Source organism: Pantherophis guttatus, chromosome 8 (assembly GCF_059756535.1).
Source record: "Pantherophis guttatus breed Tessera chromosome 8, ASM5975653v1, whole genome shotgun sequence".
In the NCBI taxonomy this organism is placed as follows: Eukaryota; Metazoa; Chordata; class Lepidosauria; order Squamata; family Colubridae; genus Pantherophis; species Pantherophis guttatus.
The window spans coordinates 80,731,594-80,756,264 of record NC_142070.1 but is presented as its reverse complement, the minus strand read 5'-3'; the positions used below and the strand labels follow the sequence as shown (position 1 = coordinate 80,756,264).

Below are 24,671 nucleotides of genomic sequence, written 5' to 3'. Positions count from 1 at the left end.
CAACTGTTCTTCATACGTTTTAGTTTCCAGTCCCTTAATCCTCTTTGTTGCTCTTCTCTGCACTCTTTCCAGAGTCTCAGCATCTTTTTACATCGTGGCAACCAAAACTGGATGCTGGATTCCAAGTGTGGCCTTACCAAGGCCTTATAAAGTGGTATTAACACTTCACATGATTTTGATTTTATCCCTCTGTTAATGCAGCCTAGGACTGTTTAATAATGTTGGAATTATTTGGCCGGGTTTATAGGACAAGGAAGGATATTTTGAACATCAGAGTGGGTGGAGAAGGACATATATTACTGTTACATACCAATGGTATTTTTGTTCTTTATTGGTAATGACTAATTTGTACCGAAATGTGTGGATATTGTTTAATACTTTGATAGATTTTTCAGATTATTCCATTCGTCGGAATGTCAAATGTACATCATACTTGTTTTAAGGTTTCAGTGGATAATTCTAAAAGGGGTCATACATTTGACATAGATTCCTTTGTCGCATGATTGGCACAGGTTAACATTTCTAATTTTCTGATTCAGATTAATAGTATTATAATCATTTAAAATCCTGGTGAATCTCTGGGGTGTGTGTGAATGAATAAAAACTAAAGAGTAACACTCATTAAATCTCAGCTCTCTTTCAACTTTTGTTGAAAAACTGTTCCACAGTTTTATTTCTGAATTATTACTACCGTGATCATAAAGTACTTAACTCGTTTCCTTGCGGTAAGAAGCCTGAAACTAGCGGTGAAAATGCATATATGTTCATATTTTTTGAGGTAACTCCACAGGTGCTTTTTCAAAAGGCAACTGGACTTTTTTTTTCCCTTGAAGACTTTTCGCTTCTCATCCAAGAAGCTTCTTCAAGTTCTGAATGAATGGTGAGGAATGGAAGGATTTCTATTCCTTGCAGTCATCTGGTCATTAGTACTCTCTCTGAGAGTCATTGTGGCTCACATCATGGAAACGCATCATGGGTAGAAAATGGCCCTTCCCTCTTTTCCTCTCCTTCTCCCAACACTACACAGTGGATACAGAGAGATACGGCTATTCGATCCTAGTTGTGGCCCACAGGCGGCCAGCGGAGCTGGCAACAGAGTCGGAAAGTGAGGAGGTTGGGGAGGAACATGGGCGAGTCCTGAGGGCTGGGGAAAGCTCGGATGAGAGCTCTGCATCGGAGGCAGAGAGAGAGAGCTAGACAGCAGTGAGGGAGAGGAACAGCTGGAGCCTGTTCCCAGTGTGTGCATGCACAGAGCTGCCCGAAGACAAGAACAACTCAGAAAGCAGGGTCGACTTGGGAGTAAAGCCCACACATTGGAGACGATTGGCCCCTCCCATAGAAAACAAAAGAGTGAAAGGGGAGTGGGCTTTTTCAGGAAACAATTCGTTCATTTGGTTGTTTCAAGAGTGGAAAGATCTGTCTGTAACTCTAAGAGACTCTGTGCCAAGTCTTGCCTTGCACTGCGTTTGGCAACTAGTTACAGGGCAGCTTTCCAAGCGAGATAAGGTCTGTGTTGATAAATATTCCTCTGAAAGACTGCTTGGACAGGTCTTGCTGACTGTGAATGGAAGGAATTCACAGTCGTGTAAATAAAAGGGGTTTTGCCGGGACCAAGACTCTGCTTCCGGCTTTTTAAGGGAGCTGTTGTGGTCCGCCAGTAGCCTGCAGAGCTGGCAGCGGAGTTGGACAGTGAGGAGGCTGGGGAGGAGGCTGGGGAGTCCCGGGGTTTTGCCGGGACCAAGACTCTGCTTCGTGCTTTTTAGGGAAACCACTACCTGGAACTTTGTAGGTGAAGTAGCTTTTCCTCATCCTTTCTACCAGGAAAGGAGATCGGCATTTCCTAGGTTGGAGGGATGTTGCGCCATTTGATATGCCCGGACCATGATTTGGAGCCCTGGAAATTGAGGTCCTCTCTTTCTCCACAGGAGTGGCATAGCATGGGCGGTGGCAGCCATGCGAGCTTCCTTCCACTGCCATGCCAATGAATCTCCACCCCCTGCTGAAGAGAGCACTTCTGGAGGTGAGTGGGAAGGAGTCCAGCCGCTGGGCGGAGGGACCGCAGGAAAGAGAATTAGGGGGAACCGGAGGCTGAAACGTATCAAGAACGGTGGCTAGAATTGGGTATGTCCAGTTTCATGAAAAGAAGGACTAGGGGGGGTGACATGATAGCAGTCTTCCAATATCTCAGGTGTTGTTGCAGAGGTGGGTTTCAGCAGGTTCTAACCAATTCTGGAGAACCGGTAGCGGAAATTTTGAGTAGTTCGGAGAACCGGTAGTAAAAATTCTGACTGTCCTGCCCCCATCTATTCTTTGCCTCCCAAGTCCCAGCTGATCGGGAGGAAATGGGGATTTTACAGTATCCTTCCCCTGGAGTGGGTGGGAATGGAGATTTTACAGTAACTTTTCCCTGCCACACCCACCAAGCCACGCCCACAGAACCGGTAGTAAAAAATTTTGAAACCCACAATTGTGTTGTTGCCACAAAGAGGAGGGAGGATCAATCTATTCTCCAAAGTGCCTAAAGGCAGGTGCAGGAAGCAACGGACGGAAACTCATCAAGGAGAGAAGCAACCTAGAACGAAGGAGAAATTTCTTAACTTTGAGAATAATTAATCAGAGGAACTACTTCCCTCCAGAAGTTGTGAATGCTCCAACACTGGAGGTTTTTTTTTTTTGAAAAAGTTTTTTATTTTTATTTCTCATAAACATGTCTTAGATGTACAGTCTCTTATCCATTGTTAATCATACACATTCTTTTTAAACTTTCATAGTAGTTCATTCTTCATCCTAAAAAATTTAAGTATGCTCGGGATTGCTCTTCTACCATTCCATCTCCCTTATTTTACAACAATCCTTCTTCTCCTCCTCCTCTCTTTCCCTTCCCTCCCTTCTTCTATCCTCTTCTACTTTCTTCTTTCCTCCTCTCCTTCTCTTTCTCTCCCTCCTTTCCCCCACACCTCCCTTTCTAACCTTCTCTCCTACTCTTATTTCCCCTCCCTTTCTTCCTCTCCTTTCCCCTTTCTTCTGTCCTTCTCTCTCCTTCCTCTCTTCTCCCCTCCTTTCTATCCCTCTACTCCTCTTTCCATTCTCTCTCCATTGTTATATTCATTTTCAAGTCAATATTTTCCAAAGTGGTATCCGAGCAACCCCGATTTTCTATTTCTATTTACTTTCTTTTCAGTTTCTTTTCTATTTTACTGATTTCACACGTATCATCATAAATGTATTAACACTGCCTTGGTGGTACAGGGGTTTAAGGCACCCTGTTATTAAGCTTATTAAGACCAGCTGCCTGCAATTACTGCAGGGTTCGAATCTCGCCAAGGCTCAAGGTTGACTCAGCCTTCCATCCTTCCGAGGTAGGTGAAATGAGGACCCAGTTGTGGGGGCAATAAGCTGACTTTGTATAAATATACAAAAGGATGAAGGCTATTGCTGAGCACATTGTAAGCCGCCCTGAGTCTTCGGAGAAGGGCGGCATATAAATCAAATTAAAAAAAAAAACAACACTGGAGGTTTTTACGAAGAGACTGGACCACCATGTATCTGAAATAGTATAGGGTTTCCTGCCTGAACAGGGGGTTGGACTAGAAGACCTCCAAGATCCCTTCCAACTCTGTTATTCTAATCCAGGGGTCGGCAACCTTAAACAGTCAAAGAGCCACAAAGGTCCTAACCGGAAGCCCCCCCCCTTCAATTCTGGAGCCGACTGGAAGCCCAGTTCCCCCACCATAGAGTCTCCTCCTAGCACGGCGTCCTTTTTTGTCTGCCGATTGGAAGCCCGGTTCCCCCACCATAGAGTCTCCTCCTAGCACGGCAGCCTTTTCTCTCTGCCGATTGGAAGTCCGGTTCCCCCACCATAGAGTCTCCTCCTAGCACGGCGTCCTTTTCTCTCTACCTGTCCTAACTGAAAGCTCTATCAATTGTGGAGCCGACTAGTGACACGGAGCCGCAGCAGAGGGATGAAAGAGCCACATGCGGCTCCAGAGCCCCTGGTTGCTGACCCCTGTTCTAGTCTATCTGATTGTTGTCTCTCTCATGTCGAAGGGAGCCTGTTCTAGGACCCTCCCCTCCCCCATTCTCTTGAGGGCATGCCAGAGGTCATACAGTCCCATCCTCCCCTTGCTGAGCAACCAAGATGGAGAAAGCATAAATGGGCATTTGAGGAAGGCCAGACACATTTCTCAAGGGTTTCTAGGACAAATCGTCACAGCCAACTCATCACGGCCAACTCGCTGCGGAACAAGAGTTACGCTAATGTCGAAGAAATGGTGGAATAGAATTATTAAAAAAAAAGGATGCTAACGGAGGGACAAATGTGAATGGCACAAATTAAAATAAAAGTTTTAATGATTTTAAATAATGAAATCGAAGTGTTGAATTGTCCTCGGGCGACTTGTCGTATGGTTAGTTGGCCGTGGCAAGGTGTTTTGTGACAAGTTGCCCGTGGCAAATTGCCCACGGCGAATTAGCCGTGGTGAGATGGCCGTGGTAAGTTGTTTCTACAAATGTCCCTCACTTAATTCTGTTTTCAATTCCATAGATATGTATTTCTGCACTTCTGGACTTCAAAATACAATGCTGTTGTTTTCCAACGATAGCCCAGTTATATTTGTACCAAATGTCAAATTTGTCCTGAGGAGAATTTTCTCGGCATTAAAAGTCTTCTCATCCAGACTTAACGCAAGATTTTCCTCATAGTAGTTTATTAAGTGGGCTGGAATCTCATCATATCCCAGTTCTTTTATCTGTTGTAAGCCGCCCAGAGTCCCTTGGGAGTTGGGCGGCATAGAAATGCGACAAAATAAATAAATAAATAAATAAATAGATAGATAGATAGATAGATAGATAGATAAATAAATAAATAAATAAATAAATAAATAAATAAATAAATAAATAAATAAATAAATAAATAAATAAATAAATAAAGCAAGCCTAGAGCAGTGCTTATCTAATTTAGCAACTTTACAATGTGTGGATGGACTTCAACTCCCAAAATTCCCCAGCCAGCTTTGTAGCCATCTCCATGATGGCTGGGGAATTCTGGGAGTTGAAGTCCAACATCTTAAAATGGAGAAATACTGGTGTAGAGATAAAAATTTGGGAAAGCCTCAAAGGTAACGTGGAAATGCATTGAGAAACTGCACATTATCCTGGACTGTATTCTCACATGAACGTTTCTTACAATTTGGAAGGAAAATAGTTTAGTTTGAAACAAAATAAAAATAAAAATTGAATTTCCTTTCAAGCACTCAAATATTAAAAATGGTTGTGTTAGCTTAGACAAAATGGAAATTGCTTAGAACTATTAAGTTCTAAATTACTAACTATTAGCCAGGGGTGAAATCCAGCAGCTTCTGACAGGTTCTGGAGAACCGGTAGCAGAAATTTTGAGCAGTTCAAAGAACCGGTAGCGGAAATTTTGAGCAGTTCGGAGAGCCGGTAGCAGAAATTTTGAGTAATTCAGAGAACCGGCAAATACCACCTCTGGCTGGCCGCAGAATGGGGTGGGAATGGAGATTTTGCAATATCCTTCCCCCAGGAGTGGGGAAGGAATGGGGATTTTGCAGTATCCTTCCCCTGGAGTGGGGTGGGAATGGAGATTTTGCAGTATCCTTCCCCAGGAGTGGGGAAGGAATGGGGATTTTGCAGTATCCTTCCCCTGGAAGGAGGTGGGAATGGAGATTTTGCAGTATCCTTCCCCAGGAGTGGGGAGGGAATGGGGATTTTGCAGTATCCTTCCCCTGCCACCCCCACCAAACCACACCACGCCCACCAAGCCACGCCCACAGAATCGGTAGTAAAAAAATTTGGATTTCACCACTGCTATTAGTCCTATTGGGGAAGTTGTGTGTGTGAGGGATTACCTCTGATTTTGTTAGCAGTTCAGGAAAATGGTTATGAAAGCAGCTTAATATCTGTTATAATTATTCTCATTGAAACCTGGTGTTTTTGTTTTGCTTTGTTTTGTTAAAAAATCAGAAAATCAGAGAAAATTTTGCAATGCAAACATCGATTTAAACATCTGGTCACAATAGGCTTACTACTATTGCTTATTATTTAACAAGAGTAGTGAGTGATACAACGCATACTGTATTTTTCGGAGTATGAGACGCTCTGGACTATAAGACGTACCTACCTTTTGGCTCACACTTATGACGCAATGTCCTGAGGTCACCTAATCCCCTTTTGCGACCTTCTGACAAAGTCAAGGGAGAAGCCTGACTCACTTAGCGACCTTGTTACCAATTGAACGACTGCAGTGATTCACTTTGTCAGGTTTCGATGCTATCTCAAAATAAATGAATTTCCAAACTGCCGATCTTTAAGGAAATTTTCTCTTTATTCGAGCACAGCAACCTGATCCTGACTCTTTCGCGGTCACCTTTGACCTTTGCCCCCCCAATCCCTCCCTTTCCGATCCCCAATTCTCTGCTTCTCATTGGCTATCTTCCAAGTCACTTTCCTGATTCCTTCTTTGTCAGATCACAGGAATGTCTCCCCCGCCCCATCTCCGAGGAGACAGAATCTTCAAAGGGATTTAGTAGGCAAAAGTTCAGGCTTCTCCTCCCTTTTCTATGTCAGTGCTGGGACGCTGACACAGTTAACAAATGGGGCAAGAAAAATTGTAAAACGGGGCAAAATTCACACAACAACTGAAGTTTTGGGCTCAGTTGTGGTCGTAAATCGAGGACTACCTGTATAGCTCTTTTTAATATTTTTTTATTATTATTGAATTCATTCCAAGGGTGTGAAATTTCTACTGAAGAAAGCACCAGACTCCTCTACCCAAACATTTTGGGAAGAGGCGTATCCGTGAGGGATGCCCACCCTACATCGCTGGCGTTGGGACTAAATTCTTGTGGTTTAAGCCAGGGGCCAGCTAGTCTCAGTAGCCAAGCTACTCTCAGCTCCTGAACTCTCCCCAAGAAAGGTATTGGAGGTATCCAGGTGAGACACCCCTGGGGACTCCCATATACCTTCAAAATAAGCTTCACCTGCTCCCCTTCGTGGATTCTTTCATGTGGGACTTTCCCTCCTAGGCAGAGGTCAAACTCATCAAAGGGATGGATCAGGGGTGAAATGCTCCTGGTTCAGCCCGGTTTGACTGAACCGGTAGCGATGACGGCCAGTGGTTCGGAGAACTGGTAGCAATGGCAGCTCGAGGCTCCGCCCACCCGCCCGGTCCTGGTTAAAACCAGGAAGTAGCCTGTTTTTTTACCCTCTGTGCATGTGCAAAAGGATTTGCGCATACGCAGAGGGTCGGCGCGTGCACTTCCGAATGGTAGGGAAGGTAAGTAGATTTCACCTCTGGGATGGATGGAGTATCCGATGCAACCTGCGCTTGTTTTGAACACGTCCATCGCAATTTCTTATGGAGTGGAATCTCAAAGTCTCAGCTGGGTTTTGGACTGAACTGGCTGGCATCTACAACGCAACCACATTAGGAGCGCTGGAGTTCTGAGCCAGAGCTTTCAAAATGGTGGCCCTCTTGTGGTTCTTCCTCCTGGGAGAAGGCCCCACCGCGGTCCCTCCTTGCATTTACTCCAGAGAAGACGAGAAGAAGGAAAGTCAGTCACCTAATGTTCCGCTTCGTGGAGTATCTTGAGCCGTGGTGGCGCAGTGGTGGTTAGAATGTAGTACTGCAGGGTAATCCTGCTGACTGCCGACTGCTAAGCAGTTCAGCAGTTCGATCCTGACCGGCTCAAGGTTGACTCAGCCTTCCATCCTTCTGAGGCCGGTAAAACAAGGAGCCAGATTGTTGGGGGCAAGAGGCTGACTCGGTAAACCGCTTAGAGTAAAGCACAATGAAGCGGTATATAAGTCTAAGTGCTATTGCTAGTTCCTTCCTTCCTTCCTTCCTTCCTTCCTTCCTTCCTTCCTTCCTTCCTTCCTTCCTTCCTTCCTTCCTTCCATGGTGCACAGTGGTTAGAATGCAGTATTGCAGGCTGACTCTGCTGACTGCCAGCAGTTCGATTCTGACCAGCTCAAGGTTGACTCAGTCTTCCGTCCTTCCGAGGTCGGTAAAATGAGGACGTAGATTGTTGCAGGCAATATGCTGACTCTGTAAACAGCTTACAGTAAAGCACCGTGAAGCGGTATGTAAGTCTAAATGCTATTGCTAGTCCTCCCTCCCTCCCTCCCTCCCTCCCTCCCTCCTTCCTTCCTTCCTTCCTTCCTTCCCTACCATTATCCATCCTTCCTTCCTTCCTTCCTTCCTTCCTTCCTTCCTTCCTTCCTTCCTTCCTTCCTTCCTTCCTTCCTTCCTTCCTTCCTTCCTTGGTGTGCAGTGGTTAGAATGCATTATTGCAGGCTGTCTCTGCTGACTGCAGTTCAGTCCTGACCAGCTCAAGGTTGACTCAGCCTTCCGTCCTTCCAAAGTCGATAAAATGAGGACCCAGATTGTTGGGGGGCAAGAAGCTGACTCTGTAAAGCGCTTAGAGAGGGCTGCAAAGCCCTGTGAAGCGGTATATAAGTCTAAGTGCTATTGCTATATCTGACCATTGCCTTATCAAATGCGCAGAATATTTCTGATTGACACCGGCGGCATCAGTGTAATTTGCTCTCTCTCTCTCTCTCTTTTGTTTCCTTTCTTCCGTAGCTGATATTATTTCAACTATTGAATTCAACCAGACGGGGGAATTATTAGCCACAGGGGACAAAGGAGGCCGTGTTGTGATATTCCAGAGGGAGCCCGAGGTATGTCTTCCCCCGACACCCTTTAAATATCTCCAGATAATGTCAGAGGAACTCTTGTCTCTGGAAGCGTCGAACTACGAGTAGCTCTCCGTGCCCAAATTCTAGGTTACCCCAAAACCTTTCTCTGCGCCTTCTTCTCTCCCCAAGCGCTAAGAGTTTGTTTCCTTGTTCTCGGTGGGAGTTTTGTTTTTCACAGCGGATGACTTTTGTTGTGTTTGTTGCCGATCCTGTACAGGGAAAAAAATACGTCCCTTGACCGATTTCCTTTTGAAAAGCTCGCAAAGAATGGTTTGGCTGTGATTGTGCTGTGTGGCCCTTTTTCATCGAAGGAGAAGCGAGCTGGGGTGGGCAGGAATTGGCACGGATCCTGCAGTGAAAGGATCTTGCATTTGTAAGAAGAGCTTATGCAACGCTCCCGGAGTTCGAGGAACGGCTCCCCCACAGAAGGCAGGAGAAGAATGACTTACGCCAGGGACCGTTTGAATAACCTCTAGAAAGGCAGAGGCGGAGGGGGTGTCAGGTTTTCAGGCCGTCTTCAAATAAATTGCGTCTCAAACAAAGTCTTTTTTGAAACAAACTTCCATTTTATTTAGCACGGCAACTTTTACACTGACTCCATGCAGCCAGGACTGACGTGCTGACCCAAAATCCCTCCTCTTCCTTCCCCCACTCCTCTGCATTCATTGGCCATCTTCCCAATCATTCACCCCTAATCTACTGCTCCAATTCAAAGAATTTCCCCCCTCCCATCCATCTCCTTGGGGACATTATCTCCAGCTAAAATAAGTAGGTGAAAGGCAACCGTCCCATTGCAGACACTTGCGTTCTCTTTCTTATGTCAGCACTAGGATAAATGCATCTTGACACATCAAGTCCGAGGGGTGGGGTGGGGGAAGGGACCAGGTTCTGATTCATTAATGCGGATTTGAAGCCAAGATCTTGGCCAGAGGTCCTTAGTGCTCTCCGAGCTTGGTTGCTACTGATGACGTTCTTAATTTGGGTCATGAAACTTCTCCAAGAGAACTGCCAAGCTCAGACACCATCAAGGACCCCACAGTGGTCGTCACCCTCCTCTCCTCCTCCTCCCCCCACCTCCTCCACCCCCTTCTAGCACTGATAATGTTACCTAGTTGGGTCGTGAGACATCTGCAAGAGAACCACCAAACTGAGAGAGCACCAGGGACCCCTCATGTCAGCCAGAGCTACACATATTCTTCTTTAGAAGATCTTGGTGTTCTTGGAGCAACACATGAAAGCCAGTAGATTGGAGATACTTGGTGGCTTGCAGATAATGTTCAGTGTGACTGCTTCCTTCCATCTACAGAGAAGTCTGGAGGGACCCACTGAGCAGAGTTTTGGTCCCATCCAGGAGGGGCTCTTTATTCAACCCTCTGTTTGTTTTTTCAGCATGGATTTTATCTTACTCTATTGTGCAGAAGAACAGGGAGAGTGAGTCATGGTTTTCTGAAAGATAATAGAGTAGGGTAGGGTAGGGTAGGGTAGAGTAGGATAGAGTAAAGTAGAGTAGTGGAATGGAGAGTAGTGGAATAGAGAGGAGAGGAGAGGAGAAGAAGAGAAGAGAAGAGAAGAGAAGAGAAGAGAAGAGAAGGAAGGGAAGGAAGGGAAGGGAATGAATGGAGTGAGGAGAGGAGAGGAGAGGAGAGAAGAGAAGAGAAGAGGAGAGGAGAGGAAAGAAGAGAAGAGAAGAGAAGGAAGGGAATGAATGGAGTGAGAACAGAAGAGAGGAGAGGAGAGGAGAGGAAAGGAGAGGAGAGGAGAGGAGAGGAGAGGAGAGAACAGAGAAGAGAAGAGAAATCTCTATTGGCCAAGTGTTGATTGGACACACAAGGAATTTGTTTTCGGTGCATAAGCTCACAGTGTACACACAAACAACAAGGTGATAGGTGATAGATCATAAATCATAGCTGCAATCATTAATCATCAGATACAAGCAACAGGTGATAATTCATGAGATACTCACAGGAGAAGATAGTAGGAAAGATGACAAGACGAGAAGGATGAGAAGGATAAGAGCAATACAGCACTACTACATGGATAATTATCTTGAGGCCTAAGACAGTGCTGTCGGGAATTAGGTGTTTAGCAGAGGGATGGACACGGGGGAAAAAAGACATATATTTGTGTCTAGTTGTTTTGGCGTGCAATGCCTTGTAGCAGCGTCCAGAAGGGAGAAGTCGAAACGGTTGATGTCCAGGATGTGAGGGGTCTGTAGATATTTTCTCAACCTGCACAATATACAGATCCTCGATGGATGGAAGGCAAGCTGGTTGCCATTGTTTTTTCTGCCGTCCTAACTATCCGTTGAAGTCTGTACCTCTCCTGTTAGGTGGTTGTGCCAAACCAGACAATTCAAGAGGTACAAATGGACAGATTTGACTATCCCTCTAGAAAACTGTATCCTCGGCCTGATCTGAGTCTACATAAGGGAATTCCATTTCCGAATCAAAACATCCAGGCTGTCCTTGAGTGTGTTTATCAGCAAGACGACACCGCTTAGAGGGGAGGTAGAGGAAGGTGCACGATCGGCTGGGAGGGGGGGTGGGCAAGGTCAGGCAGGTAAGACGACTCGGTTTCTGTGCTCATGCCAACCGGAAGTTATGCGTTCGACGGAGCTGAAAAGCTGCATTGCAGTGCTTAGTGTGCGTTCACTGGGGGAACCTTCACGCTAGCAAGGTACACAATGGAAAGTCTCAAGGCGTGCGTGTCGGTTTGGACACTTTCTTCCACGCACAGTCATAAATAGAGATGCCATCTGTCGGCCTCCCATCCACCCCCGTCGCTGCCCCATTTCTCAGACTCGGCCTGAACAGATGAGTATCTGTCCCCTAATATTCTTCCTTGACAGGCTGCCTCTCGCGCCCCCCCCACCTCCCACCCCCTATCCAGAATATATCATGTCTTCCAATATCGGTGAAGCGAGACTTCTGTTTCTAACACATCTGCGGACCTAGAAATAAAGAAAAGCTCAAGCTGCCCAACGAGTTGCTGATCCAGTTCTACAGAGGAATTGTTGAATCTGTCATCTGCACCTCCATAACTGTCTGGTTTGGCTCTGAAACCCAACAACACAGACACGGACTTCAAAGGATCATTAGAACGGCAGAAAAAACAATGGCTACCAACCTGCCTTCCATTGAGGACCTGTCTACTGCACGAGTCAAAAAGAGGGCTGTGAAAATATCTACAGACCCCTCACATCCTGGACATAAACTGTTTCGACTCCTCCCCTCAAAACGACGCTATAGAGCACTGCACACCAGAACTACTAGACACAAGGACAGTTTTTCCCCGAACGCCATCACTCCGCTAAACAAATAATTCCCTCAACACTGTCAAACTAGTTACTAAGTCTGCATTACTATTAATCTTCTCATTGTTCCCACCACCCATTTCCTCCCACTTATGACTGTATTTAGCTAACCTAAGGTAAAAGTAAAGGGTTTCCTCTCGCACATATGTGCTAGTCGTTCCTGACACTAGGGGGCGGTGCTCATCTCCATTTCAAAGCCGAAGAGCCAGCGCTGTCCGAAGACGTCTCCGTGGTCATGTGGCCCGCATGACTCAATGCCAAAGGCGCAGGGAACGCTGTTCCCTTCCCACCAAAGGTGGTCCCTATTTTTCTACTTTCATTTTTTACGTGCTTTCGAACTGCTAAGTTGGCAGAAGCTGGGACAAGGAACGGGAGCTCCCCCCGTTACGCGGCACTAGGGATTCAAACCGCTGAACTGCCGACCTTTCGATCGACAAGCTCAGTGTCTTAGCCACTGAGCCACCGTGTCCCCTTACTAGAATTAAACTACACTTAAACTAGAATTAAACCCCATTAAATACCCTGTTTCCCCAAAAATAAGACCCAAGTGGAAAAGAAGGCCTAGCATGATTTTTTCAGGCGGCTCGTAATATAAGCCGCCGTTAAGCAATATAATATTGCTTAGCGCATTATAAGCCGCCCTGAGTCTCCGGAGAAGGGCGGCATATAAATCAAAATAAAAAAAAAATAAAAAAATCCCTACCCCAAAAATAAGCCCCAGTTAAGATCGTCAGCAGATGGAGGCGTTTAGTATTGTATTTCCCCCCAAAATAAGACCTAAGCTCACCCCATTACGTGGCACTAGGGTTTCGAACCGCTGAACTGCCGACTTTTCGATCAACAAGCTCAGCGTCTTAGCCACTGAGCCACCACGTCCCTTCACTTAGCTAACCTAGCAGGTGGTAAATGCCATCTATAAAACATTCTATATGCATTTTCTTTATAAGATGTTCTTCTTGATCCGAAATGCCAGCTGTCTGTCCCGGCAGTCGGTCCAGCTGGAAGGCAGAGATTTATTATTATTATTGGTTCAATTTATATGCCGCCCTTCTCCAGAGACTCAAGGCGGCTTACAATGCGTTAAGCAATAGCCGTCATACTTTTGTACATACCTGCTTAGTAGGGCTTTCGGCCGGGTCCTCATTTTACCTACCTCGGAAGGATGGAAGGCTGAGTCAACCTTGAGATAAACCCTGATTCTCGTATTTTCTTGTTTGCAGAGCAAAAATGCGCCTTACTGTCAAGGCGAGTACAATGTTTACAGCACCTTCCAGAGCCACGAACCTGAATTTGACTATCTGAAGAGCTTGGAAATAGAGGAAAAAATAAACAAGATAAAATGGTTGCCACAGCAGAATGCAGCCCACGCTCTACTGTCAACAAACGGTAAAAAACAACAACGTATGGTTAACCCTGATCAGAGTCTGGCAGCAGTGGTGAAATCCAAATTTTTTTTTACTACCGGTTCTTTGGGTGTGGCTTGGTGGGTGTGGTGTGTTGTGGATTGGTGGGCGTGGCTTGGTGGGTGTGGCAGGGGAAGGATACTGCAAAATCTCCATTCCCACCCCACTCCAGGGGAAGGATACTGGGTAACAGTAACAGTGAGTTGGAAGGGATCTTTGAGGTCATCTAGTCCAAACCCCTTCTCACGCAGGAGACCGTCGAACTGCTGACGGTCGAACTGCCGACCTTTCGATTCGAACCGTCGAACTGCCGACCTCTCTGATCGACAAGCTCAGCGTCTTAGCCACTAAGCCACCTGGTCAGGGGAAGGATACTGCAAAATCTCCATTCCCTCCCCGCTCCAGGGAAAGGAGATTGCAAAATCTCCATTCCCACCCCACTCTAAGGGAAGGATACTGCAAACTCCCCATTCCCTCCCCACTCCAAGGGAAGGATATTGCAAAATCTCCATTCCCACCCCACTCCAAGGGAAGGATACTGCAAACGAAGGGGGGGGGGCGTTCAAGCTATTCTCCAAAGCACCTGAAGGCAGGACAAGGAGCAATGGGTGGAAACTCATCAAGGAGAGAAGCAACTTAGAACTAAGGAGAAGTTAGAACAATTAACCAGTGGAATAACTTGCCTCCATAAGTTGTGAATGCTCCAACGCTGGAATGCGTTGGAAAGATGGAATGCTCCATCTTTTAAGAAGATGTTGGATAACCATTTGTCTGAAGTGGTGCAGGGTTTCCTGCCTAAGCAGAGGGTTGGACTAGAAGACCTCCAAGTTCCCTTCCAACTCTGTTATTCTATTCTATTCTATTCTATTCTATTCTATTCTATTCTATTCTATTCTATTCTATTCTATTCTATTCTATTCTATTCTATTCTATTCTATTCCATTCCATTCCATTCCATTCTATTCCATTCCATTCCTTCTCTAATTCTATTCTATTCTATTCTATTCTATTCTATTCTATTCCATTCCATTCCATTCTATTCTATTCTATTCTATTCCATTCCATTCCATTCCATTCCATTCCATTCCATTCCATTCCTTCTCTAATTCTATTCTATTCTATTCTATTCTATTCTATTCTATTCTATTCTATTTATTCCATTCCATTCCATTCCATTCCATTCCATTCCATTCCATTCCTTCTCTAATTCTATTCTATTCTATTCTATTCTATTCTATTCTATTCTATTCTATTCTATTCTATTCTATTCTATTCTATTCTATTCTATTCTATTCTTCTCTCTTCTCTTCTCTTCTAATCTATTCTATTGACATAGCAGGATATACATACTTGAGGATAAAAAATAAAATCAGAAGTGCTTTGAAAATGCAAAAAAACCCTCCAAAATCCTTCAGGTGTTCCCGTACATTTCCCATAGATTTATTTCTAGCCATGACTAATGAACGTCTGTTCTAGAAACATGGTTCTAATTTTTTTTTTAAAAAAAAAACCCTATTTAAAACAGGCGATAAATAAACAAGCCATATGTTTGTAAGATAAAAAAATAAGTTTCACAAGTACAGATGGTTTTCGGATTTCGACGGCAATTGGAAGTCAACATTTCCGTTGCTAAGCGAGACAGTTGTTAAGTGACCTTTCTCGCCACCGATGTTAAGTGGATCACTGCCGTTGTTATGTAAGCAACCCAGTCGTTAAGTGAATATGGCTTCCCCAAAGGTAAAGGTGATGACATAACCCCGGGACAATGCAATTGTCATACATATGAGTCAGTTGCCAAGCGTCCAAACTTTGATGACATGACCACGGGGATGGCTGAATCGGTTATTGGTGTGAAACACGGTCATAAAATGGAGCGCAAGTTGGCATTTCAACTTTTCCCAGTGCCGTTGTAACTTTTGGTCCATAAACGAACTTTCTCGTCAAGTCGAGAAATCCCTGTACGATGTTAAAAACGAAGTGATGACAAAGTGACTAAAAGATGAAACGTCTCCCTTTTTCATAACTCCGATGGCTTTTCGGTTTGTTTGAAGATAAAACGATTAAATTGTGGAAGATTACCGAGCGAGACAAGAAACCGGAGGGATATAATTTAAAAGATGAGGAAGGAAAACTCAAGGAATTATCTATGGTGACCTCACTTCAGGTAGGTGCTAGGAATAATTTTTCGTTTTTCCACCCCCCCCCCTTGTTTAGATTGTAATTCTTTCTCTTATTTAAAATATCTCTTGCATGGCTTGAATTCAGGGGCACAGGGGTCTGCAACCTTAAACACTCAAAGAGCCATTTGGACCCGTTTCCCACAGAAAAGAAAACACCGGGAGCCACAAAACCTGGGTGGGCGTGGCCAACTCGATGTCACTCACTTCCACCAGTCACATGACACTCCCGTAGCCACGCCTACCCAGCCGGTCATTAGGGCAGAGAACCAGTTGTTAAAAAACACCGGGAACCACAAAATCCTTTTGACATCTCTCTCTCCCCTCCCTCCCTCCCTCCCTCCCTCTCTGTATCTCTCTCTGTCCCTGTCTCTCCCCCTCTCTCTGTATCTCTCTATCTTTCTCTCTCCCCCTCTCTCTGTATCTCTCTCTATATATCTCTTTTCCTCTCTCTGTGTATCTCTCTATGTCTCTCTCTCTCCCCCTCTCTGTATCTCTCTCTATATCTCTCTCTCCCTCTCTCTGTATCTCTGTCTCTCTCTCTCTCTCCCTCTGTATCTCTCTATGTCTCTCTCTCTCCCCCTCTCTCTGTATCTCTCTATCTTTCTCTCTCCCCCTCTCTCTGTATCTCTCTCTATATATCTCTTTTCCTCTCTCTGTGTATCTCTCTATGTCTCTCTCTCTCCCCCTCTCTGTATCTCTCTCTATATCTCTCTCTCCCTCTCTCTGTATCTCTGTCTCTCTCTCTCTCTCCCTCTGTATCTCTCTATGTCTCTCTCTCTCTCCCTCTCTCTGTATCTCTCTCTATATATCTCTCTCTCTCCCTCTCTCTCTGTATCTCTCTATGTCTCTCTCTCTCTCCCCCTCTCTGTATCTCTCTATGTCTCTCTCTCTCCCCCACTCTCTGTATCTCGCTGTCTCTGCCCTGGCCACTTCTCCATCCTCCACCGTCACCCTTACCTTCTCAGGCCAGGCGAGGAGTGACTGGGAGGGGAAGGCGAGGGACGGGGCCAGACAGTGGTGGGATCACGTGACAGGGAGCCACAGCAGAGGGTCCAAAGAGCTGCATTTGGCTCCGGAGCTGCAGGTTGCTGACCCCTGCTCTAGCAGAAATGCCATAGCACCTGAGCAGGACTTCTGTGAATAAATATTCACATATTTATTCACATATTTTATTTGTTATTCTTATTGCATGGATGTATCTCTGTACCGGGACCTGGGAATCAGCCGGTTCGGACCAATTCACCCGAACTGGTAACAAAAATTGCGGATGGCCCAGCTCACCTGCCCCAACTCTATGCCATCCTGTTTAGGCATGTTTTTGAGGCTGGGTGCATGTGCGAAAGGTGTGCATGCCAGCAAAGCACATGCGTGGAAGGCCGGGTGCACGCATGGACATGCACGGGCTCTCATTTGCGAACCGGAAGGGAAAGTAAGTGAATGCCACTCCTGCCGGGAATGTGCGTGTTAGCGTCTCACCGCTGGCATAGAGAGGAGAGAGATAAGCCCTGAACTTTTGCCTGCTAAATCCCTTTGAAGCCTGGTCGTCGTGGAAATGAGGAGGAGGGAGACATTCCTGGGAAATGACGAGACAAGAAGTCAGTGGAGTGACTTGGAAGATAGCCAATGAGAAGCAGTTAATTGGGGATTGGAAAGGGAGGGATTGGGGGGCAAAAGGTCAGTCTTGTCCGCATCGAGTCATGATCCGGTTGCTGTGCTCAATTAAAGAGAAGATTTCCTTAAAAGATTGGCAGTTTGGAAATTCATCTTTTATGAGATAGCATCAAAGTCGGACAGTGCACTTAACTCCTCCTGCTGATCACTGATCCATTTAAAAGCAAACTGATAGCTTACTGCAAATTGTATTCCCTGGAAAAGTTGGTGGCACCAAATTTAGCAAAAATCTCTCCGTTATTCAACCCATTATTTATGGTGGGACGGGATGGCACTCCCACAAAATGGCCTCAGATTCAACGTATTTCACTCTTATCTATTTCTTTGGAACCATCAAAACATCGCACACCCTGACTTGTATTTTCACGCGCCTCTTAGAACGAAATTCTTCTTGTTTTCTCCGATTCGGTTTTCTTCACGGAGGAGAAAGATCTCAGCTTCTGCACAAAGACCCTGGGGATGCATCCAGGACAACTCGGTGACAATTCATGTCGTCCTTGACTTACAACAGTTCATTTAGTGACCGCTTAAAAATGACGACGTCACTGAAAAAAGTGACTTAGGATCGTTTTTCACACATACGACCACGTTTCTTTTTTCAGGAGTTAGAGGTAGGTTTTTGCAAAAACGTGGTACAGGAAGTCATCGACTTCACGACCATAACCGACCCCAGAATTTACGTTGGAGAGTGAGAAATCCATTCAATGGGTTTCGTCCCGTTTTACGACTTTCCTTACCACGTTTGTTAAGGGAATCACGGCGGTCGTTAAACGAGTCGCACGGTGGTTCAGCGAATCTGGCTTTTTCCCCCTCCCCCCCATTGACTTTGCTTCTCAGAAGGTCACATAAGGGGATCCCACCGTCCTAAATAGAGGAACTCAGGGGCCAAGCATCTGGATCACGTGTCCATGGGGATGCATGCAGCAATGGTTGCGAGGCCAAAAAACGGTCGTAAGTCAGGGTATTTTCCCAGTGACGTTGTAACTTCGAACGGTCACTAAGCGAATTATTGTTGAGTCGAGGGCTCCCTGTATGGTACGCTCCCTTCCAAAGGCCCCCTCAGAGAAGAAACCTGTTGTATTTATTTCTACAGGTGCCTGTGCTGAAGCCGACCGACTTGATGGTTGAGGTCAGTCCCAGAAAAATATTTGCAAATGGCCACACCTACCACGTGAATTCCATTTCGGTCAACAGTGATTGTGAGACGTATATGTCTGCAGACGATCTCAGGATTAACCTTTGGCACTTAGCCATTACCGACCGGAGCTTCAGTATCCTTTGGCGTCGCTTCCCTGATCGTGTGGGAGGTGGAATCGCCCGTAGAATTCGGGCACCTCAGATGCCAACAAACACCTGTGTCCCATGCAAAGCATTTTTCATTTCTCCGTTATGCGCATAAACAGTTCGACTACGAGCCGCGGTGGCGCAGTGGTGAGAGTGCAGTACTGCAGGCTGCTTCTGCTGACTGCCGGCTGCCTGCAATCTGGCAGTTCGGTCCTGACGGGCTCCAAGGTTGACTCAGCCTTCCGTCCTTCCTTCCGAGGTCGGTAAAATGAGGACCCAGATTGTTGGGGGCAAGAGGCTCTGACTCTGTAAACTGCTTAGAGAGGGCTGTAACGCACGATGAAGCGGTATATAAGTCTAAGTGCTACTGCTATTACTATTTGCCCTTCCTTCCTTCCTTCCTTCCTTCCTTCCTTCCTTCCTTCCTTCCTTCCTTCCTTCCTTCCTTCCTTCCTTCCTCCCTTGCTCCCTCCCTCCCAGTGGTTAGAATGTAGTATTGCAGGTTAATTCTGCCCAGTGCCAGCAGTTCGATCCTGACCGGCTCCAAGGTTGACTCAGCCTTCCATCCTTCCGAGGTCGGTAAAATGAGGACCCAGATTGTTGGGGGCAAGAGGCTGACTCTGTAAACTGCTTAGAGAGGGCTGGAAAGCACGATGAAGCGGTATATAAGGCTAAGCGCTATATTGTTACTCCCATAAAACATTACTGCCTCTTTTTTCTCACACACTCCAAAATTACAAAAAAACTTCCCTTGGCCTTTCCTTATTCATCTGCTCTTCTTTCAGACCCCTTTGTCTCTCTCATGGAGGGTATCCTTTTCCCTGGAACACTTGATTCCTCCTTCCATACGGACGAGCTACTCTATTTTCTCCCAGACACACCAAAAGAGAGATAAGGAAATGCCATACCTTTCCCCTCCGTGACCCACATACGACAACATTGCTAGAAAAATGAACGGTTGTAGACCAGGAGTGGGAAACGAGGGTCCTTTTATGACTTGTGGACTTCAACTCCCAGAATTCCTGAGCCATCAGGAGTGGGGAACTAGTCCCAGAATTCCTGAGTCAGCAGGGGTGGAGAACTAAGTATGGCCCATATGTAGAACTATGTATGGCCATATTAAAATAACCGGCTCGGGAATTCTGGGAGTTGAACCGGCTACTCCTGAGCCATCGGGGTGGGGAACAACTCCCAGAATTCCTGAGTCAGCAAGGGTGGAGAACTAAGTATGGCCCCTTTATGACTTGTGGACTTCAACTCCCAGAATTCCTGAGCCATCAGGAGTGGGGAACTAGTCCCAGAATTCCTGAGTCAACAGGAGTGGGGAACAAATCCCAGAATTCCTGAGTCAGCAAGGGTGGAGAACTACATATGGCCCCTTTATGACTTGTGGACTTCAACTCCCAGAATTCCTGAGTCAACAGGAGTGGGGAACTACATATGGCCCCTTTATGACTTGTGGACTTCAACTCCCAGAATTCCTGAATCAATGAGGTGGGGAACTATCACTCTTTTATGACTTGTGGACTTCAACTCCCAGAATTCCCGAGCCAGCATTACTGATCATGGCTGGCTCATGAATCCTGGGAGTTGAAGTTACAAAAGAGATCATAGTTCCCCACCTCTACCTTAGAACCTGAGTCTTATATATTAAGATAGCCGGCTCGGGAATTCTGGGAGTTGAAGTCCACAAATCATAAAGGGACCATATTTCCACAATTCTGTTCTAGGCAACGAAGCTCAATGATTGTGGTGGAATAGCCGGCTAGGCTGGAGAGAAGGCGTGAAAAAGCAGGCTGAGTTTGGAGTCCTTGCGTTGCGGGGAGTGGCATCCAGAATCCCCGAAGCCTTATCCGACTGTTCTCAAGAGGTTGCAATCAGTCTGGCAAGATTCTCGTAATACAGGCACCAAGCAATGAAGCTTCGGCTTGAGACTGGTCATGAGAAAGTCTTGGTTGCTGGTGTCGTGGCGCAGTGGTGGGTTGCCCTTGGTTCAGACCGGTTCGCAAGAACCAGTAGTAAAACCATCGGGAGGCTCTGCCCACCGACCCCGGTGTAATCAGAGAGCTTTTGCGCATGTGCGCGGCCCCGTTGTGAACCGGTAGTAAAGGTAAGTACAACCCAAACCCTGGTCTGGTGACGATTTTCCTTAACTGGCCTTCCCAACGCAGACATTGTGGACATCAAACCCGACAACATGGAGGACTTGACCGAAGTCATCACGGCCTCGGAGTTCCATCCCCACCACTGCAACCTCTTTGTCTACAGCAGCAGCAAGGGGTCCCTCCGACTGTGCGACATGAGGGCCTCGGCGCTCTGCGACAAGCATTTCAAGAGTAGGTTACGGAGCCGCCTTCTCCCCGAGCTTTCGGTGGGGCGGCAGGGCACGGCGAGACGTTTTGTTGGGGAGAGGACATCCAAAGGGTGTCTTCTCGGGTTAATTTTTTTCTTCCTGTGGCTTGAGAAGGACAAGGGTAGCCGAGTCTCTCTCATCTCAGCCGCAAGACGGGGGGACAGCCAGATTTGCAATAATTGCAAATGTCTTACCAGCAGGGTTGGGTTCCAGATCTTTTAGCAATGGGTTTGCTGCCCCATTGCTGGGCAGGCATGGCCATGGTGGGTTGGCCACCTGCACCACTAGGGGGTCATGGTGGTGTTTTTTGCCCTCCCCAGGCTCCGGAGGCTTTCCTCAAGCCTCCGGGAGGGCAAAAACTGCTTCTTCCGGAGGCTGGAAACAGGCCCGTTTCTGGACTTCCGGAGGGCCCATTTTTCACCCTCCCAGACCCTCTGCGTGCCCCTGCACTTACCTGGAATGATGAACGGGCCGCATGAAGACTCCTTGGAGGGGTGGGGTGGGGTAGGCAGGGTCAGCCACAGGTGGCATTTGGGGGTTTGCCGAATCCCGACGATCCTTGGCTAGAGATCACCTAAGACTCTGCCGAACCCCCAGGAGCTCACCCCGGCTCACCAGGTTTAGCTTTGTTTAGACAGGAGGCTTGCAACAGCCAGCTGTTGAGCAGAGATCCAGGTTTACATCCTCTCTTGTGGCCAAGAGACAGACATATTCTGTAGAACAGGGGCGTCAAACTCACGGCCTGGGGGCCGGATGTGTCATCTGCTGGCCACGCCCTCCCCCGTCACGATGCATCACGTGATGACGACGCGACAACACGAGTTTGACCCCCCCCCTGCTGTAGAATGATGGGAATTGGTTTGTCCGGTATGATAACGGGACTTTTGACAAGAGACGGACTCCACCTCACAAGGAAAGGATGAATTGGAAGAGAGGCTTCCTTTTACGTGCATTGCAAGCGGAAATATGCAAAAGACGTCACAAAATGAGAAATGTTAAATGTCACAGGAAAAGCAGCTGTGTAGAAATGTGACATACTTCTAAATTTCCTTTCCTTTCCTTCCTTCCTCCCTTTCTCTTCTCTCCTTCCTTCCTTCCTCCCTCCTTCCTTCCTTCCCTCCCTCTTCTCTCCTTCGTTCCTCCCTCCCTCCTTCCTTCCTTCCCTTCCTTTCTCCTCTCCTCCCTCCCTCCTTCCTTTCATTCCTTCCTTCCCTCCCTTTCTCTTCTCTCCTTCCTCCCTTCCCTCCCTCTCTCCTTCGTTCCTCCCTCCCTCCCTCCCTCCTTCCCTTCCTTCCCTTCCTTTCTCCTCTCCTCCCTCCCTCCTTCCTTTCATTCCTTCCTTCCCTCCCTTTCTCTTCTCTCCTTCCTCCCTTCCCTCCCTCTCTCCTTCGTTCCTCCCTCCCTCCCTCCCTCCTTCCCTTCCTTCCCTTCCTTTCTCCTCTCCTCCCTCCCTCCTTCCTTTCATTCCTTCCTTCCTTCCCTCCCTTTCTCTTCTCTCCTTCCTTCCTCCCTCCCTCCTCCCTTCCTTTCATTCCTTCCCCAGTTTATGAAGAACCAGAAGATCCCAACAGCCGTTCCTTTTTCTCCGAAATTATTTCTTCGGTGTCCGATGTGAAATTCAGCCACAGTGGGCGCTACCTGCTAGCGAGGGATTACCTCACTGTCAAAGTTTGGGATCTGAATATGGAAACAAAGCCTATAGAAATATATCAGGTATTTCCCCCCCCCCCCGTGTCTTTCTATGTACACATACCATGAAAGCGATGTGTGTTGCTGCGCCATTGGGCCACAGATCTGGCCACATAAGAAATGTTCTCTCCCAGAGGGGTTGGGAGGGGGGCTGCTATTTTTTTCACCAAAGCCCACCTACCCAGGAGACCGTCCGACTCATCAACCCTTGGCCGGACTCCACCTCTCTCTTCCTTCCTCTCCTTCACTCTTTCTCTCCCTCCCTTCTTCCCTCACTTTCCCCCTCCCTCCCTCCTTCCTTCCTTCCCATTCTCTCCCTCTCTCCTTCTCTCCCTCCTTCCCCCCTCTCCCTCCCCCCTCCCTTCCTTTCTCTCCCCCTCCCTTCCTCTCCCTCCCCCTCCCTTCCTGCCTATCTACCCCTCCCTTCCTCTCTCCCTCCCTCCTTTCTCTCTTCCTTCCTCTCCTTCACTTTCTCTCCCTCCCTTCTTCCCTTTCCCCCTCCCTCCCTTTCCTTCCTTCCCATTCTCCCTCCCTCTCCTTCTCTCCCTCCTTCCCCCCTCTCCCTCCCCCTCCCTTCCTTTCTCTCCCCCTCCCTTCCTGTCTCTCTCCCCCTCCCTTCCTGCCTATCTACCCCTCCCTTCCTCTCCCTCCCTTTCCCTCTCCCTGCCTTCCTTCCCTCTCCTTCCCTCTTTCTCTCCCTCCTTCTTTTTCCCTCCTTCTCTCCCTCCTTTTCCTGCTCTCTCTCTCTCTCTCTTTCTACCTCCCTCCCCCTCTCTATTTCTTATCTAGACATTTTTAAAAATTATGTACAGGGAGTCCTTCACTTACAACAGTTCGTTTAGTGACCATTCAAAGTTATAACGGCATGGGAAAAAGCGATTTATGACCGTTTTGCAAAGTTACAACCTTTGCAGCATTTCCATGATGCAGCAGGTGGAGCTCTTGCCTCACATTCAGGAGGCTGTGAGTTCGATCCTAGGTAGAGGCAGATATTTCTCTCTCTGGGCACGATGAGAATATATCTGCCGAACAAAACTCTGTACTGGCAACAGGAAGGGCATCCGGCCATTAAAACATTCAGCTCCATTCAGTTGCCCAGACTCCATCCTGCAAAGGATTATGGGGTCGTTAAAAGAAGATGATGTAATGCTGCAACGGCTACTGACAAATAGTCTGATCTTGAATAATGACATGCTTCTTTTCTGTACCAAACAGGTTCATGATTACCTTAGAAGCAAGTTGTGTTCACTCTATGAAAACGACTGCATTTTTGACAAATTTGAATGTGCGTGGAACGGGTCCGACAGGTAATAGCTATAGCACTTAGACTTATTTAATGTTTCATAGTGTTTTACAGCCTTCTCTAAGCGGTTTACAGAGTCAGCCTCTTTCCCCCAACAATCTGGGTCCTCGTTTTACCGACCTCGGAAGGAAGGATGGAAGGCTGAGTCAACCTTGAGCCTGTCAGGATTGAACTCCAGGCTGTGGGCAGGATTAGCCTGCAATACTGCATTCTAACCACTGGGAGGGAGGGAGGGAAAGAAGGAAGGAAGGAAGGAAAAGAAAGAAAGAAAGAAAGAAAGAAAGAAAGAAAGAAAGAAAGAAAGAAAGAGAAAAAAGAAAGGAAGGAAGGAAGGAAGGAAGGAAGGAAGGAAGGAAGGAAGGAAGGAAGGAAGGAAGGAAGGCAAAGGGACTTGTATACCACTTCACGGTCCTTTGCAGCCCTCTCTAAGCGGTTTACAGAGTCAGCCTTTTGCCCCCAACAATCCCGGTCCTCTTTTTACCAACCTCAGAAGGATGGAAGGCTGAGTCAACCTTGAACTGGCTAAGATTGAACTTCTGGCAGTTGGCAGAGTCAGCCTGCAATACAGGGTCCCGGGGGGGAGGGGCGCTGTACAACCTGCCCAGCTGAGTGCAGCTTCCGTGCTCATGCTGGGGAGGGGTCTTCCTCCTCCCCTCCCACAGTGGCTTCCCAGGAAGAACTTCTGTGTGCAGGAGAACTTCTTTAGATGGCGGTCCTAGCTCTTCTTCATGATGGCCTTACAGCAGGGGGTGTCAAA

General features: G+C 47.0%; 1 protein-coding gene across 2 annotated transcripts in view; it reads left to right on the top strand.

Moving 5' to 3' along the window:
• Window positions 1-24,671, top strand: part of PPP2R2C (protein phosphatase 2 regulatory subunit Bgamma) — a 36,734-nt gene that overhangs the window by 11,015 nt on the left and 1,048 nt on the right. The window contains exons 2-9 of one of the 2 annotated variants that reach the window (XM_034424778.3): window positions 1,926-2,020; window positions 8,603-8,700; window positions 13,252-13,417; window positions 15,486-15,598; window positions 18,379-18,556; window positions 20,741-20,905; window positions 22,466-22,635; window positions 23,827-23,918. In XM_034424778.3, the coding sequence (XP_034280669.1) occupies window positions 1,954-2,020; window positions 8,603-8,700; window positions 13,252-13,417; window positions 15,486-15,598; window positions 18,379-18,556; window positions 20,741-20,905; window positions 22,466-22,635; window positions 23,827-23,918 (1,049 nt within the window). In that variant the 5' untranslated portion in view covers window positions 1,926-1,953. The remainder of the gene's footprint in view (window positions 1-1,925; window positions 2,021-8,602; window positions 8,701-13,251; window positions 13,418-15,485; window positions 15,599-18,378; window positions 18,557-20,740; window positions 20,906-22,465; window positions 22,636-23,826; window positions 23,919-24,671) is intronic. The other variant, XM_087875536.1, reaches the window with a different exon arrangement.